Source organism: Poecilia reticulata, chromosome 10 (assembly GCF_904066995.2).
Source record: "Poecilia reticulata chromosome 10, P_reticulata-male-v2, whole genome shotgun sequence".
In the NCBI taxonomy this organism is placed as follows: domain Eukaryota; kingdom Metazoa; phylum Chordata; class Actinopteri; order Cyprinodontiformes; family Poeciliidae; genus Poecilia; species Poecilia reticulata.
The window spans coordinates 25,589,947-25,604,621 of NC_088839.1; the positions used below are offsets into that span (position 1 = coordinate 25,589,947).

Here is a 14,675-nt window from a genome sequence, read left to right on the forward strand (position 1 = left end):
TACAAGAATCATATTTTATTTTAGGATGACACAATATTTCCTCCTAAAGCCCCAAATGCACATGCATAATGCAGCAACTTGGAAAAAAACTTTCTAAACTATTCACAAATCAAAAATGCTGCAGATATGAATCATAAAAACGACCAAATTGGAATGACAAGGCAAGTTTCGTTGATAAAAGACGCCTCCTTCCTGAATGAGGACACGGTCGTCCTCCCTTTTCATTCTCCTGATGACGAGCGGCTGACGACGATGAGAGACTGCCCCCTGCTGGTCACTTCTCTATCAGGGAGTCCAGCTGCTCCTGAAGCGAGGCCAGCTGTCGGGGGACAAAATACATAACATGATCGAGGATCTGTAAAAACCAAATTAAACTGCAGAGAAAGAAGACGACAATTAACTCTTCACATCACAATAAATTTCACAGTGTCAGAAGAAATTCAACTTTACCTTCCAACTTTTCTGTAAAGGCTGGTATTTAGAGCTGAAAGCTGTAAAAAGCTCCCAGCGTGAAGTTATTACCAAACAATTACTCACCTGCTCCATCTCCTGCTCCTCCTGCTGCACGATGTCATCCAGCGAGGCTTGGAAGCGATTCTGCGAGGAGAGAGAGAGACACAAACAGGATTAGCAGGAGTCGACATGCTGAGCCTCATTAAAGTGTGATGGCTTTAAATGTGTGTCTGCTCATGTCAGTATCTTCTCTGTGACAGAAAGGCCACTTGGAATGCCAGTCAGAGACAGCTGACCTTTTAGACGCGACTGTGATAATAACGACTGGCGATGAGCCTGAGACGGTCCCAAAACACCAGGAAATGAGAGCTCTAAATGGCAGCATGAAAAAGCCCAAGCTCATGCTCCACTCATTGTGAAGTTTTCAATAAAGAGCGCAGGGTTGAAGAGGGAGATGTTTCCGTTTTTATGGATTCTGCGCTAAACAGTAACGCATAGAAATGCAACATTTTTTTACAACCAAAGATCTAAATCGTGTGGCGTATCCATACCCTTTAAGTTTGATTAAAAAAACAGGGATTCTGCAGGAAACTCAATCATCTTGAATGAAATTAAAAACCTGCTCAGTGAAGAAATATTTCTGCATAAACACTAATTATTGCAAGTATTTTTGGTCTGGTTTCTAGTGCAAATGTCTTAGTACACTTGAAACATAATAAAAGTTCCAAGTGACTTTTCAGCAAAACATAGGAGTTTATTTTAAATCTACAATTCCTTAATATGGATTTAAAAAGTACTAGATTATTTCACTGATAAGACATTTTTCCAATGGTGTAAGTGGAACTAATGCTTTTTCCTCAATATTAGGGAGTTATTTACTTAAACAAAGCACCAGTATCTTGTTGATAAGTTAATTGTAAGTTAGTTTTGTCTTATGTCAAGTAAAATATTTGCACTAGAAATTAGAGGAGCACTGACTGCATCTGCAGTCGATTGACTGGTCGATCAGTCAAACCTCTCTAACAGGAGAGCCAAAGAGGACAGCGGCTGATTTTTAGACGTTTGCCAAGGTAGATAAGATCGGTGGATAAGATCAGCTTCACATGTAAAAATCATCCTAAATTGGTGCACCCCTACTAGAAACTAGACCAAAAGTAGTTGGTGATATTTTGTGTTTCTGTGGCGTGATCCTAAATTGTATTCGCTGCTCACCTTCAGGGCCTGGTTTTCCACTTTCATGATGAGCTCCTCCTGCTGTTTCTTTCTGGCGCGCGTTTCCTGAAGCTTGGCCTTAACGTTGTTAATCTGCACCTGATAGTCCATAACTGCAGAAAACAGCAGATGGCTCGTATGTTAGAAATATAAAAAACATAAAGAAGACATTGATGCGTTTGTTTTCCTGTGCAGCAAAGCTGAAACATTACAGGAGCACCTTCACAAGCAGCACTCCAGGGACGACGCATACACCTTTAGCACAAGAAGAGGAGAAACAAATTGGATCTAAAGGAAACAATTGTTCAATTTAAGGAATTGAGACAACTAAATCAGACCACTGTAGGCTTAACCTCCCTATTAAATTGAATCGGACTGTGTCACCCTAAGCTTTTGTCTCATCAGCATCTGAATTAATCAAATTAATTGTACCCACTCTCTGCTTGTAACGGCTGGTGCTTAATATTCTGGTGCAGCTGCTGTATTTTGTTAAATTACTGAAGAAGCAGCCACTGCGGCGTCGCTGATCACAACCTTGAACTGCTGCAGGAAGCACTGTGAGCCAGCTTGAAACATACTGGGAATAAAGTGTGTTTGGAGCTGACCAGTGGTGCTGACTGACAGCTTCATGTATGCAGATAAGGAGGCAGAGCGCTGCCAGAGCAGGCAGCTGCCTGAGCTGCATGCTGAGACACAACACCTGTCAGGCTGGTTAGCTGAGAGCTGTCAGTGTGTGAGGGGCACAGCGTGTGTGTTTAAGTGAAAGAGGGGCTATTTATTTAACTCTGAGCGTGTGATGTCTGACCTAAAAAACTCAGCTCTTATTAAAAGTTCAGATACTTGGCTCGGCTTATTTATTTATTTATTTTTTTACATCTGTTTTGACAAGCACCTGAGGGCGATCTGATTTAATTTAACGTCAAACTTTCTTCCAAAGTCCAACCTTGTCGCTGTGACAACTGGGCCTGAAAAATTAACATCCGAGTCGGCTAAGAGGTGGAACATTTACCCTGAGGTGGGACTTGCAAGCCCAGCGTGAAGCATTGCATAATCTAAGGCGCCTATTGCTTCATACAGTTAGGTATGGAGGTTATTTGAATGTGAATACGTTTAAATTACAGAGTCTGCACTTGGCACTCATGTCCATATCTTACATTTAACAAATACGAGCCTTGATCTGGGATCATCCTTTGGTTTTTGTACATGAATACTTGAACAATGGTGATAAACTGCACTGTCCAAAAGGGGGTTACAGAATAATATAACAACTAAATAGCTTAACTTCAATCGGTTTTAAACTAATTTATACACATTCTTTAGTTATTGGCACGCCTGGTAAAGATGCTTAAACTCCTTTACAGAAATTCACCTTTTCTTACAGCAACAACAAAACGTGATTCAAAAAATCCAACATTTAATTACAGTTAATTAGGTAAAGAATGTTTTAGAAGCATAAATTCAGTTTAAGTTTGTTCAGATCTTCAGGATAAATTAAGTTCATTCTTTTGATGATTTACGATTATTAGGATAAAAGTGACTATTTACGGGTTCGAATATGTACAGGACGATATTTTACGGCTTAGAGCCTCTCATGCATAAAGATTTGTAATATAAGAAACTAAACTATCAAATATAATTGCTTATTAGACAGTTAAGGAGGTTTGTGTGTGTGTGTGTCTATATACTGGACTGGAACCATACAGTTTTTAAATATTCTTATTATTCTTTTAATTTTTATCATTTTTGAGGATAATTTTCATCTGTACTGTTTTTATTTTTGAAGTAAACAGTTGAGCTCTACCCAGAGGATCCAGTCTGGGTCTTTTTGTCGTCAAGTGGATTGTAGGGAAAATAAGGAGAGCATTTTAATAAAATAAAATAAAATAAAAAGCTATGAGAGCTTTTTTTTTTTTAAAGTTGTAACATATAGGGTTTCATTTCTTTTAGCTGTTCTTTAATATAGGAAAGACAGCAGAACATACAATTTATACAAAAGAGGATTATAGCAACTGAATTCTGACTTTAGTCTCAGATTTCTGGCTTTTTATTCTTAGAAAAAAAGTCACAATTTTGACAGAAAAGTCAAAATTCAGAAAGAAAATGTAATTCTGAGAAAAAAATATCAGAATTTGTATGAAGCTAAGCTTTTGCCTCATCTGCTATCTGGTTGTTCCTCACCTATCTGGTTGTTTCTGTCGCTTTCATTCTGGGCCAAGTCCGACTCGTTCAGCTTGTCTTGCAGCTGCCGCACCAGATCGTCCTCAGTGTCCATGATGTTCAGGTCTTCGTCGTCGTGCCGGTCCCCTTCGTCCTCCTCATCCTCACTAGAGCTGCTGATGTCGTTGAAGATCTCCCTCAGTTCGTCGTGTGGGACTTTAGAGAATGAGACAAATCAGAAAAATGCTAAAACCTAAAATCTGTCACCTAAAAGACAAAATGGTTCACATTACATACAGCTTAGTTCCTATTAAGCTAAAGTGAAAAGAGGAATCAATGGTGATCACAAACACCGCTACAATGTCTGGCAGGAAATTTGATATCTCACCTTTTCACCAACCATAGCTGTCATTTATTCCTTCTTGCATTTTGTTTTCTTGGAGAGACTAGTTCATTTCCATGGACCTTTTGTTCTCTTTGTAATAATGAATTATGAATATTATGAATATCTCATTTATAATTTGTTTGGGTTGGTTGACTTCTCCAAACTGCAATCCCACATCAGGACCAAATAATGACAAGGAGATCTTATTCACTGGAGTCCCAAAACCACATTTTTGTAGACAAAACATCAGAGCACAACATTTCCAAAATTGCAGAAGAACAATATAACAAAGACTGGAAAAACAAAACAAAAAAATGCCTGGCACCAAGAAACCAAAACTGCTAAACCACAGATTATTTCACTGATAACAAGACATTTGTCCAATGGTGTAAGTGGAATTAATGCTTTTTCCTCAATATTAGGGAGTTATTTACTTAAACAAAGCACCAGTATCTTGTTGTAATTGTAAGTTAGTTTTGTCTTATGTCAAGTAAAATATTTGCACTAAAAATTAGAGGAGCACTGACTGCATCTGCAGTCGATTGACTGGTCGATCAGTCAAACCTCTCTAACAGGAGAGCCAAAGAGGACAGCGGCTGCTAAACCACAAGAGAGCAACAAAGGAAAATGGCTGGGAGCCATCTTGCTTTAAATATGAATACATAAAAAATATTTTTGACATTTATAATGAGAAAATTAAAATGTAATGGTCAAAAAAGTAATTTATCATCTTAAACCACAAAGGGATTATTTCATCAACAGCTGAACATCAATATTTTTTTTTTGTTAAGAGTGAGTAAATTGATTCCTTTTCTTTTCATTGTATAACTAACACACAGCAAACAAACACTGGTTTATTTTTATTTTTAACAAATTAAAGTGAGAAACTCAAAGCAAACTAAATATTTCACAATGTATCCATGGCGACCCAAAGGATGGGAATTATTTTTCACCTGAAATTCTTTATTAAGGAGACCTACAAAATCAGCAAATAATTTTTTTCGCCACACATCATACAATGAATAAGTTGCGTTGTTTTTACCTGAGGCTCCATGACCCATCTTGTGCCCCGAGGTGCCGGGAGAAGAGTCCAGATTGGCCAGAGAGCCGTGCTGGTCGGCTTCTTTGGACTCATCCTCTGCTATGACCTCCCACCCTGGACATCTGGAGTTAGGGTCAAACAACCTCTGGAAACTTCACTTATCCACGGTGTTGCAAAGAAACACACATCGCATACAAATCAACACCAAATGAACAGCAGGTCTGGTAACTACGGGGTTAAAAACCTTACAGATAAATTAATATTCCATTGTAATAGGATGTTTATTTAATAGGAAAAACATCCATGTTAAAATACTATTACGATAACTTGCTAATAATTACAGATATGACAAAGTCGTATTTAATTTATCCTACATATACAGTGAGCAGGACGGCAAGGGAAAAGTTCTAAGGAGTGGCTTCTTAGGGTCCCCCAGTATCCATAGCAACCATTTGACACTGTCGTCATGCCAACCAACCAGTCATGCCAACCTTACATGACCAACCAGTCCTGTAAGGTTGGCCAGAGAAGAACCTTTTCTGTCGTAAAAGAAAAATGCAAATATGGGGAGTTTTTTAATCATTTTCTGTAAGAAAGAAAGTAAATAAATAAAATTATGAGATTAAAGTCATAATATAAGAATAAAGTCTTGATAATATGATAATAAAGTAATAAAATATTTATTTATTCACGAAAAGAATCTAAAATATGTGTCAATCTCGGCCCTCAAGACTCTGGAGCAGAGGTGCTGAAACTTTTTCTCGATTAAAAAAAACAACAAAAAAAAAAACGAAAACTAAAGCAAATAAAGTAGTAAAAAAATAAATGTTATTAGTGGAAAAAGGAGGTTATTCATTACAGATCCTAAATATAAAAATGATTTTGTAGGTTTGCTACATTGAAAGAAAGGCATCTTGTTTTCAAATTCTTTTGGGCTCAGTATAACAAAGTTATTCTCAGTTACAGGAACATAATTTAGGTCACTTTCTGTTAAAATGCTTGCTATAATTAGCCAAGTTCAGTATATTAAATAAAAGTTGATTTTTATTTCAGCCAAGTCAGTAAAATCTCTGAATAATAGTTTTTCTACTTATAATAAAAGCCAGGCTATAAACTTTGTGTTGTACCTAACTTTTTCCATTATGAGAAAATAATGTTGGTAATAACTTCATCCTGATTTAAAAATAAAAAGTCAAGTTGGATGGACCAAATTTCTATCATTCTCAACAGCTTTTGAGGGCCACACACACACAGTCCAATGGCCACAAATGGCCCCCAGGCCACACTTTGGACACCCCTGCTTCAGAGGGCCATAAAAATCAAATCAGTTTCTTGCATAGTGTCAAATTACAATGTGAAAACGGGTTAATTTTATGACATACTAATCATATGTGGAGAAAGGTATAACTAACGATTTGTAAATCTGTAGTATTATCAATACATTTCGCCCTTTGAGGATGTGTAAGATCTTAAAGTGGCCCAAGAAAAAAATGAGTTCTGAAACATCAACTCAGAAATGCTCCAGAATCAGACTTCTCTCATGGTTTTTGTGGGGCGATCTTAAGGGAAGAAAGCAAAAGAGAGAAGGACAGGTTGTGCAGGAGGAATGGTGAAGGATTCTCCTCTCTGCAAGCACCAAACTTGAGAAATGCTCTAAGACAAGTCCTGTCCTATTGTCAAAATAGGTTATGCAGAGTACAGAGAGGAGGAGCTTTAATAGTGTTCCCACTGCTGGTTGCATTAAAACTATTTAGATTTTTCCCGGGCTGCACAGTGGTGCAGCTGGTAGAGCTGTTGCCTTGCAACAAGAAGGTTCTGGGTTCGATTCCCAGCTCTGGTCTTTCTGCATGGAGTTTGCATGTTCTCCCTGTGCATGCGTGGGTTTTCTCTGGGTACTCCGGCTTCCTCCCACAGTCCAAAAACATGACCATTAGGTTAATTGTTCTGTCTAAATTGTCCCTAGGTGTGAGTGTGTGTGTGCATGGTTGTGTGTCCTGTCTGTCTCTGTGTTGCCCTGCGACAGACTGGCGACCTGTCCAGGGTGACCCCGCCTCTCGCCCGGAACGTTAGCAGGAGATGGGCACCAGCAACCCTCCCGACCCCAATAAGGGACAAGGGTGTAAAGAAAATGGATGGATGGATGGATTTTTCCCCACTAGAAAAACAGATCATTTTCCAGCTTTGTCCACATATGTTGTGTGTATGTCTAAAGCTGTATGCAAACAATGGGACTATAAATAGTCTAGTTTTACAGTGCTCAACTAAGCAGTGATAATGAACAGTCCGTCTCAATTAACTCACAGCGAGTAGCCACATAAAGCAGCCTCCCTGTGCTCTTATTCTGTCAGGCAGGCTCAGAGCCTCATCACAGACCTTAAAAGCTTCTTTTCACACCGCACCTTCACCCACAGACGCTTTACACAGAGGCAAGTAAGGTGAGCTGGGCAGGAGGCCGAGTGTTGGACAAATCCAGCTGGGAAAATAAAAGTCAGGGGAGCAAATATGGCGGTCAGACCGGAGAGAAGAAAGACGCTCCATCTAAACATCTAATCGTATAAAACTGTGGGCATTTCCAGTGACTGACCAATCACAGCCCAGCAAAATGAACTATAATAAAAACATAAGAAAGACATTATGTGGAAGTTATACAAAATAGACACAATAAAATAGATTATTATCGAAAACTGATTCAATCTACATTAGTAACTCAGCTGAGATGTGTCATAACGTATAATGCGCTGCAAAAACACCAAATTTCTACAAGTATTTTTGGTCTAGTTTCTAGTGGAAATATCTTTGTAACCTTGAAATAAGATAAAACTAACACTTCAGTTATAACATGCGGAAAATGTCTCGTTAGAGAAATAATCTGACAGTGAATCTAGTACAGTGGTTCTTAACCTTTTTTGAGGTACCGAACCCCCCACTTTCATATGCGCATTCACCGAACCCTTCTTATTCCTCCTCCTCCACCCTCCCTCCCCTCCCCCACGCCACTAGAGGCAGTAGCAACCCCGAAAAGATGCGACTAAGGAGCAGATTTAGACTATAGAATTTGGTAAAAAAGAGTGGAACACCTTCAATCAGTGCTCCTCCGTAGGTCTGATTGGCTAAGCAATGTAACTGATCCTCTGGAGCAAGTGATGGCAAAGCGGGGCGTCATCACGACTTTACACAAGTGTGTCTTTACCTCCACGGCAGAGGCTCCGCCGAACCCCTGAGGCCGACTCACCGAACCCCTGGGGTTCGATCGAACCCAGGTTAAGAACCACTGATCTAGTACTTTTCCATCTACACTAAGGAATTATTTACTTAAAACAAGCTCTTATATATTCCTGTAAAGTTTCTTACAAGTTAGTTGGCACAAGAAAAAAGCTCAATAAGATTAGTTGTTTTTGCAGTGAGTCTATATTATATTTTGTTTTGTTTTTTCCAAATATTTATTTCTGCTAATCTTTTTGGATATGTCTTAATGTTAAAGAAAACTTAAGGTCCTGTTTCTCAGAAGAGCAGAATTTTAAATAAACCCATCCTATTTTTGTTTTTCATGCAGAAATGTTATAATAGAGTCTTGTTCTGGGTTGCATGATAATGGAGAAGCTACTGGCTAGGTTGTCTAGCAGTCACTGACAACCACCCACAAAGAGAGTGAGCCATAAATAGATCAATGGAAAGTTGAGTGGAAGGAAAAAGTGTGGTAGAAAATTATGTGAATGCAGCAAAGGTAATGACATAAGATTGGAAAGCAGAATCAAGAGTTTTAGGGAGATAGTTGATTAATTAACAACACCTCACCTAAACCAGTAAGTTTTAGATCAAGAAGAAGAGAAACGATTCAAGACCAACAATGCAGATGAGCTCAAAGTCACGATTAAAGTAACCAGGGCTTCCTAATCACCTCAGCAGAGCCCAAGGCTGATCACTTGCATGGCAGATTTCGTGCAAAAAGAGAATAAATTGTACAAAATTAAAAATAGAATAAATTGTACAAAATCAGAAGAAATAAACACTGGCGGCACTATGTAGAAAATATATATGAGAATCTCTTTTTGTATAAAATTACTGATATAAAACATGTTTTTACTTATACTCTAATGCACATGTATCAAACTCAAATACCAGGGGCCAAGTGTGGCTCTTGGGCTTTTTATGTGACCCTTAGAACTTCAAATTACATCAATTAGTCCCTCCAGTTTTTCACAAATCCGCAAAATCCACACAAAATCAACAGGTCCCCAATTTCATTTCAGGTTTTTACTGCTAATTTTTCTCAAAATTGGCCAAAAATGTTGGGTTTAAGTGACTGCTGCCTCAACCTTAAACGATATCAAGTTATAGTGCGTGATCGATGCAACGATTGATAAAAAGTCACACTTAAGATCAGAGATTAGCGCAAATATAAAAATTCTTTACAAATATTTCTAAATTAGAACCACAAAATCTGACAATCACAAAATGCTGGATGGACTTAGCAGTGTGAAAAGATGTTCGATATTATTTAATTTTAAGAAACACTTATTGAATACTGAAACAAGCAGCTATTTATTAATATTTTAACAGTTTAGTGGGTTTTATTAATACGTTCTGGAATAACCGGCCCTTTAAGAACATTCTTTTGATACGGCCCAACATAAAAGTGAGTCTGACAGCCCTGCTCTAATATACTGAGATGAACCTGAATGTGTGATCTTCTACTTTCTTCAACATGTACCAGATTTATTTTGCTTGGTAAAGCACAAGAACACGCGCAGTTTTCCAGTGGATGCACTGAATATTTTTACCGCAGATGCCTAAAAGGATACGAACACTGACAGCCTCTGCGTCTGTGCTCAGCAGCCTCTTCACTTCCTTTTCCACATCAGGAGATTCAATGTACTGCAGCAGGGAAAAGAGCAGAGAAAAATCAGGATACTTGTAAACCAGCATGCGCACACACACACACACACACACACACACACACGCACACACACACAACCACAAACACGTGAAGGTAGCAGCTGGCTGCCGGCCAGGAAGGACATTAGCGACTGAAACAGAGGAGGCCTAATCAATATGGCTTTGCTCCACACCTTCAGGAAAATTTATTCACAAGACAAAGTAGAAGTGTAGAGCTTAGGTTCGCTCACGTTCACTTTGATCAGAGCTATTGTGAAATGGCTTTTTTTTTTTGTACGCCTTTGGGGAAATCTAAGACGAAATGCTTTATTTATATGTAAATCTTAGTTTTCACTTTCACCACTGTTTTATAAAATGTGAAATGTCTTGTTGGAGGAGAGCTCAGAAAAAAGACAGGTCATCAAACTGTATGCTAAGCAGACAGGTGGGGAACGCTGTATGAGAATAAAAAATAAAAAAAAAACTATGTTAAAACCTTCTTTTTTGCCGTCTTCCGAAATCTTCGCTTGCGCGTGTTTTTCAGAGGGCAGGTGACTGTGGACATGAAACGACAGAGTTAGCAAGAAGACAATCTGCTAATATAAGACATTTTTAGCTAAAATCTTTTAAAAATCAAGACCTGTGAGGATATTTATCAACTTACTGCCATGATTCCAGATGAATTTCTTGTCCTTATCTTTGTCTTTCTTCTTAGTCTTTGGGTCAGTGCCGGTTGGCTCCTCCAAAGGAGGGTAGAGGTCTCCATCTAGTGTACACACCAGCATCTAACCACAGATACAGAAAACATTGAATCATTGAACAACTTTTAATATTTTGTCATAATAAAAATTGCAAACTTGTAATAATTTCTTTGGGCAAGAAGTAGTACATAATTGTAAAATGGAAGGAAAATGATGGATGTTTTTCCACAAATTTCTGATCGTGAGTAGTAAAAACAAATTGGAAAACATTTATTGTTTAACTTCCACTTCACAATGATCAACTGGATTATCACACATAAATAAAAATAAGAAATTTAACCAAATTTAAAGTTGCAAAACACTAAAAAAACAGAATAAAAAGTTTAAGTTGAGATTAAGGTTTACCTGACAGACATCAGCTGTCTTGTAAAATGTTTTCTTGTCGACTGTTTTCAGGGACTCAATCATGCAAGGCAGCTCCACCAGTTTGCAGGCCAGAGGAACACGATCGACTCTCACTATCCCATGACGACCGTCCGCTGAAAACCAGAGAAAAATGAGAAATGAAAGCATTTTGGTTTTTACTGCAATCTCGACAGATGGGGGGAAAAAAGCTACCTTTTAACATTCTTAACTAAAAAAGTAAATACTTTTAAGGGCTTTTATGGATTAATATCCAAATTCTGTGTTCACACCATTCAGGAAAGTTAAAAAATATATATGTTATTATTTCTAACAAAAAAAAAAAAACTAATAGCAGAAATGATAAGAAGAAGTAAAATTGTTGAATCCACCAAATTGAATTTAACCACAAGCAAGTATGATTTGCTAATCAGCAGTGCTTTCACTGAAAACTAATCTTGCAGAATGGATTCAAATTTTTAAAAAATGCTAAGAAATATGAAACCAGAACGTAAAAATAAAACTCATTCAAGACAGAAGTCCACATGAAGAAATGTTATGCTTCTGCCTTTTTCTAGGTGAAAACATGAATCAACTTTGATTAATATTAAACACATAATAACACATAACCAGAATCTTCTTCTATACACACACAGTCAAAAACATTAATACAAACTTAAATGTGTAACAGAGATTTATTTTCAACATAATTGTCAAAATTGCTTTATTTAGACTTCAAATTTGTTTTTTTAGTCAAAAAGTCTTGACAGTTGGTGGTTACCATAGCAACCAGTAACAGACAGCTCATCTCCTTTTTTCTGTTGCTGTCTGTAACTGTGGTATGTATTAGCATCAGCTCTGTGTTTTTTTTATTATCAGTATTATATTTTAACATATATTTTTGACCAATTTAATTATATACAAGGTTTCATGTGTAATTTTTCCAGGTTTTGCAAATGTTTCTGACTGTTACCATAGTTAATGTTGAGCATTTCACTCAGTAAGCCTGATTGTGTCTGTTGTGACAGATGAACAAAGAAGGGTTACAAATGCAGCCCCGCTAATATTTAGCAAAATATTCTTCTGTTTTCAAAGTCGTGAGTGAAGTTTAGGCAAAATTCTGAATGGAGTTTCAGTTTTTAAAGATTAACATAAAACAATCGTTGAAATCAAAATTATATTCTTTTCCATAATGAGTGCATGTTAACCTCCCATCGGCAATGCAGATCTTGTGAGATTAACTTAATGAGCAAATGAAGTGAAATGAGTAGTTTAACAAACAGGTCAAGCTTATTACAGAACAGTGGCAAAAATACTGATAAAGTAACTTACGGTGCAGCTCGATTGTAAGTCTGTCCTTCATGTTCATACTGCTGGACTGCGCTATCCTTCTGACTGTTGAGGCGTACTCCTGAAAAAGACAGAAAACAGAAAGTGAATTCACATCACTTTAAACTCACAGTGTACCATGCTGACTTTTATTAAAGGAGTAAACTTCCTCACCGAAGGAAGCCTCAAGACAAACTGGCTCTCCAGCTCATAAGGAGCATCTTCTTTGTTCTTGGAGCCGACCTTTCCCACTAGAATCAAAACATAAACAGCGCTCCGGTATCACTTTTATGAGATAACTAAGAGCTTGTAACTTAGTTTATTATGAATATAATTATTACAAAAATTAAACCTTCTAGTTAAACAAAGAGTTGGATACGAAGACGATCAAATTAAATAAAATGAACGCATTTACCCAAAGCTTACTGCAGCTTTATTTTAGTCACGCTTTATTTATAAGGCAAAAGAGAGTAGGTAAACATAGCAACCAAAGACGTTTACCAGAGACTGTAACGTTTACATTGCTTTTGCTATAATTGATATAATGCAGTAAACTTAAATTATCACACTGTATTACATCTGTTTGCGTTCATTCCTCCAATGCAGACGTGGTTAACATAAATAATAAAAAACCAAGGTAAGCAAATGCTAATGTTAGCAAAGAAGGCTAAATGGTGGCGCTGACCTTTAATTTTAGACGTCATTTCCAGCTACGAGGCCCGCAATTGAAATGAAATGCAGAACCGCACAGAATAACAACAAAGAAAACTCGAAAGGAACGATTTAGATGTAATCAAGGTATCGTCTGACCACAGAGATTAGCCATATGCTAAACTAACTGTGGAGTGATGCTTTTCCTGTGCTGCGTTCACTTCCACCTCGGATTTGTTGAATGTATACTCCTTCTCGTCTGTACACTTCCGCTGACGCCTATCAACAAAAGAATTGTGAAATTAAAAATGTGCATGATCATCCGAAAAGTGCAACATTCACCTCTTCATACAATAGTTTATGAGTTACGGGTGAGTTATTTAGATCTGAACTAATTAAAAGGAATTCAATTTTAATTTATCTAAATTTACAAATACCGATAAAAACAAATGTTTCATTTTGGTTGTATCGCGAGACTTGCAGCTCCAAGAGTAGCGAAATAGTCACAAATATATTCAGGATGTTTTAATTTATTTTATCGCAAAAGTTATATTTCGTAGCATTAATTCAAAATTAATTAAATGCCTGTTTGGATTCACCTTCTGTTGAAAATGACATAAGATGCATATTTCAAAATAAAAAAGTGCAGGTCAAAATGAAATGGGTAATTTCCGTTAAAAGCTCAAAATCTCTAATAAGTTTGAGATTTCAGTATTAAAATTATTGTTTTGAACACAAATGTTTTTTCAAGCATTGGCTAATTTCAAAACAACCCCGAAGAAGGCTTTTAGCGTGAAACACATTTATACGCTTTCTGGAGAAAAATTATTTTCACTTCCGGGTTGACTCTTGTTACCGCCGTCTTGGCTGTCATCTCTTCTCTCAGTCCGTGACTCATTCCCTTCTCTCTCTTTTCCTCTCTCTTCCTTTTAACTCCGACGACATTGACCCTATCAGAAAATAGCCAAAATGTTGGCAAAAACGAGCGTGGACGGCTCGCTGCGGGCTTTGAGGACGCTGCGGCTGCTGGTTCTGGTGAGCCTGTGTGTGTTCATCAGTGTCTCAGCAGCATCATCTCCAGCCCAGGAGGAGGACAGTGCCATGGAGAACATCGTTACAGAGAAGAAGGCTGAGGAGAGCCACAGACAGGACAGCGCAGACCTGCTCATCTTCATCCTGCTCCTCACCCTCACCATCCTAACCATCTGGCTCTTCAAGCACCGGCGCTTCAGGTTTCTGCACGAAACCGGGCTGGCCATGATTTACGGTGAGAGTGACAGTTGGGAGACGCCATCAGACCCGCAGATATCGATCAGATGTGAAATGTCAACACCGTGATCTTTAGTTTAAGGTGTAGTTTTATTTTTGAAAAGACGCAGCTGCTCTTCTGTTCCCTTTTTAACATCAAAAACATTTCACTTCCCCTCCACGCAGGTTAAACTGGTAACATTTGATTGACACGAGACAG

At 37.8% G+C, this 14,675-nt stretch overlaps 2 protein-coding genes across 2 annotated transcripts in view; one reads left to right on the forward strand and one right to left on the reverse strand.

Moving 5' to 3' along the window:
- Window positions 1-13,442, reverse strand: taf7 (TAF7 RNA polymerase II, TATA box binding protein (TBP)-associated factor). Its single transcript, XM_008420709.2, has 12 exons — window positions 13,242-13,442; window positions 12,731-12,807; window positions 12,560-12,638; window positions 11,231-11,364; window positions 10,789-10,909; window positions 10,621-10,679; window positions 10,052-10,124; window positions 5,250-5,363; window positions 3,844-4,038; window positions 1,666-1,778; window positions 538-597; window positions 1-319 (listed from the first exon to the last, which is right to left on the reverse strand). Exons 1-12 carry the CDS (start codon window positions 13,258-13,260, stop codon window positions 275-277), a joined length of 1,089 nt encoding a protein of 362 aa, XP_008418931.1. The 5' UTR covers window positions 13,261-13,442; the 3' UTR covers window positions 1-274.
- The window catches only part of slc9a6a (solute carrier family 9 member A6a), an 18,188-nt gene continuing 15,495 nt past the window's right edge, over window positions 11,983-14,675 (forward strand). The window contains exons 1-2 of the mRNA XM_081611753.1: window positions 11,983-12,066; window positions 14,165-14,474. Of these exons, the coding sequence (XP_081467879.1) occupies window positions 14,177-14,474 (298 nt within the window). The 5' untranslated portion in view covers window positions 11,983-12,066; window positions 14,165-14,176. The remainder of the gene's footprint in view (window positions 12,067-14,164; window positions 14,475-14,675) is intronic.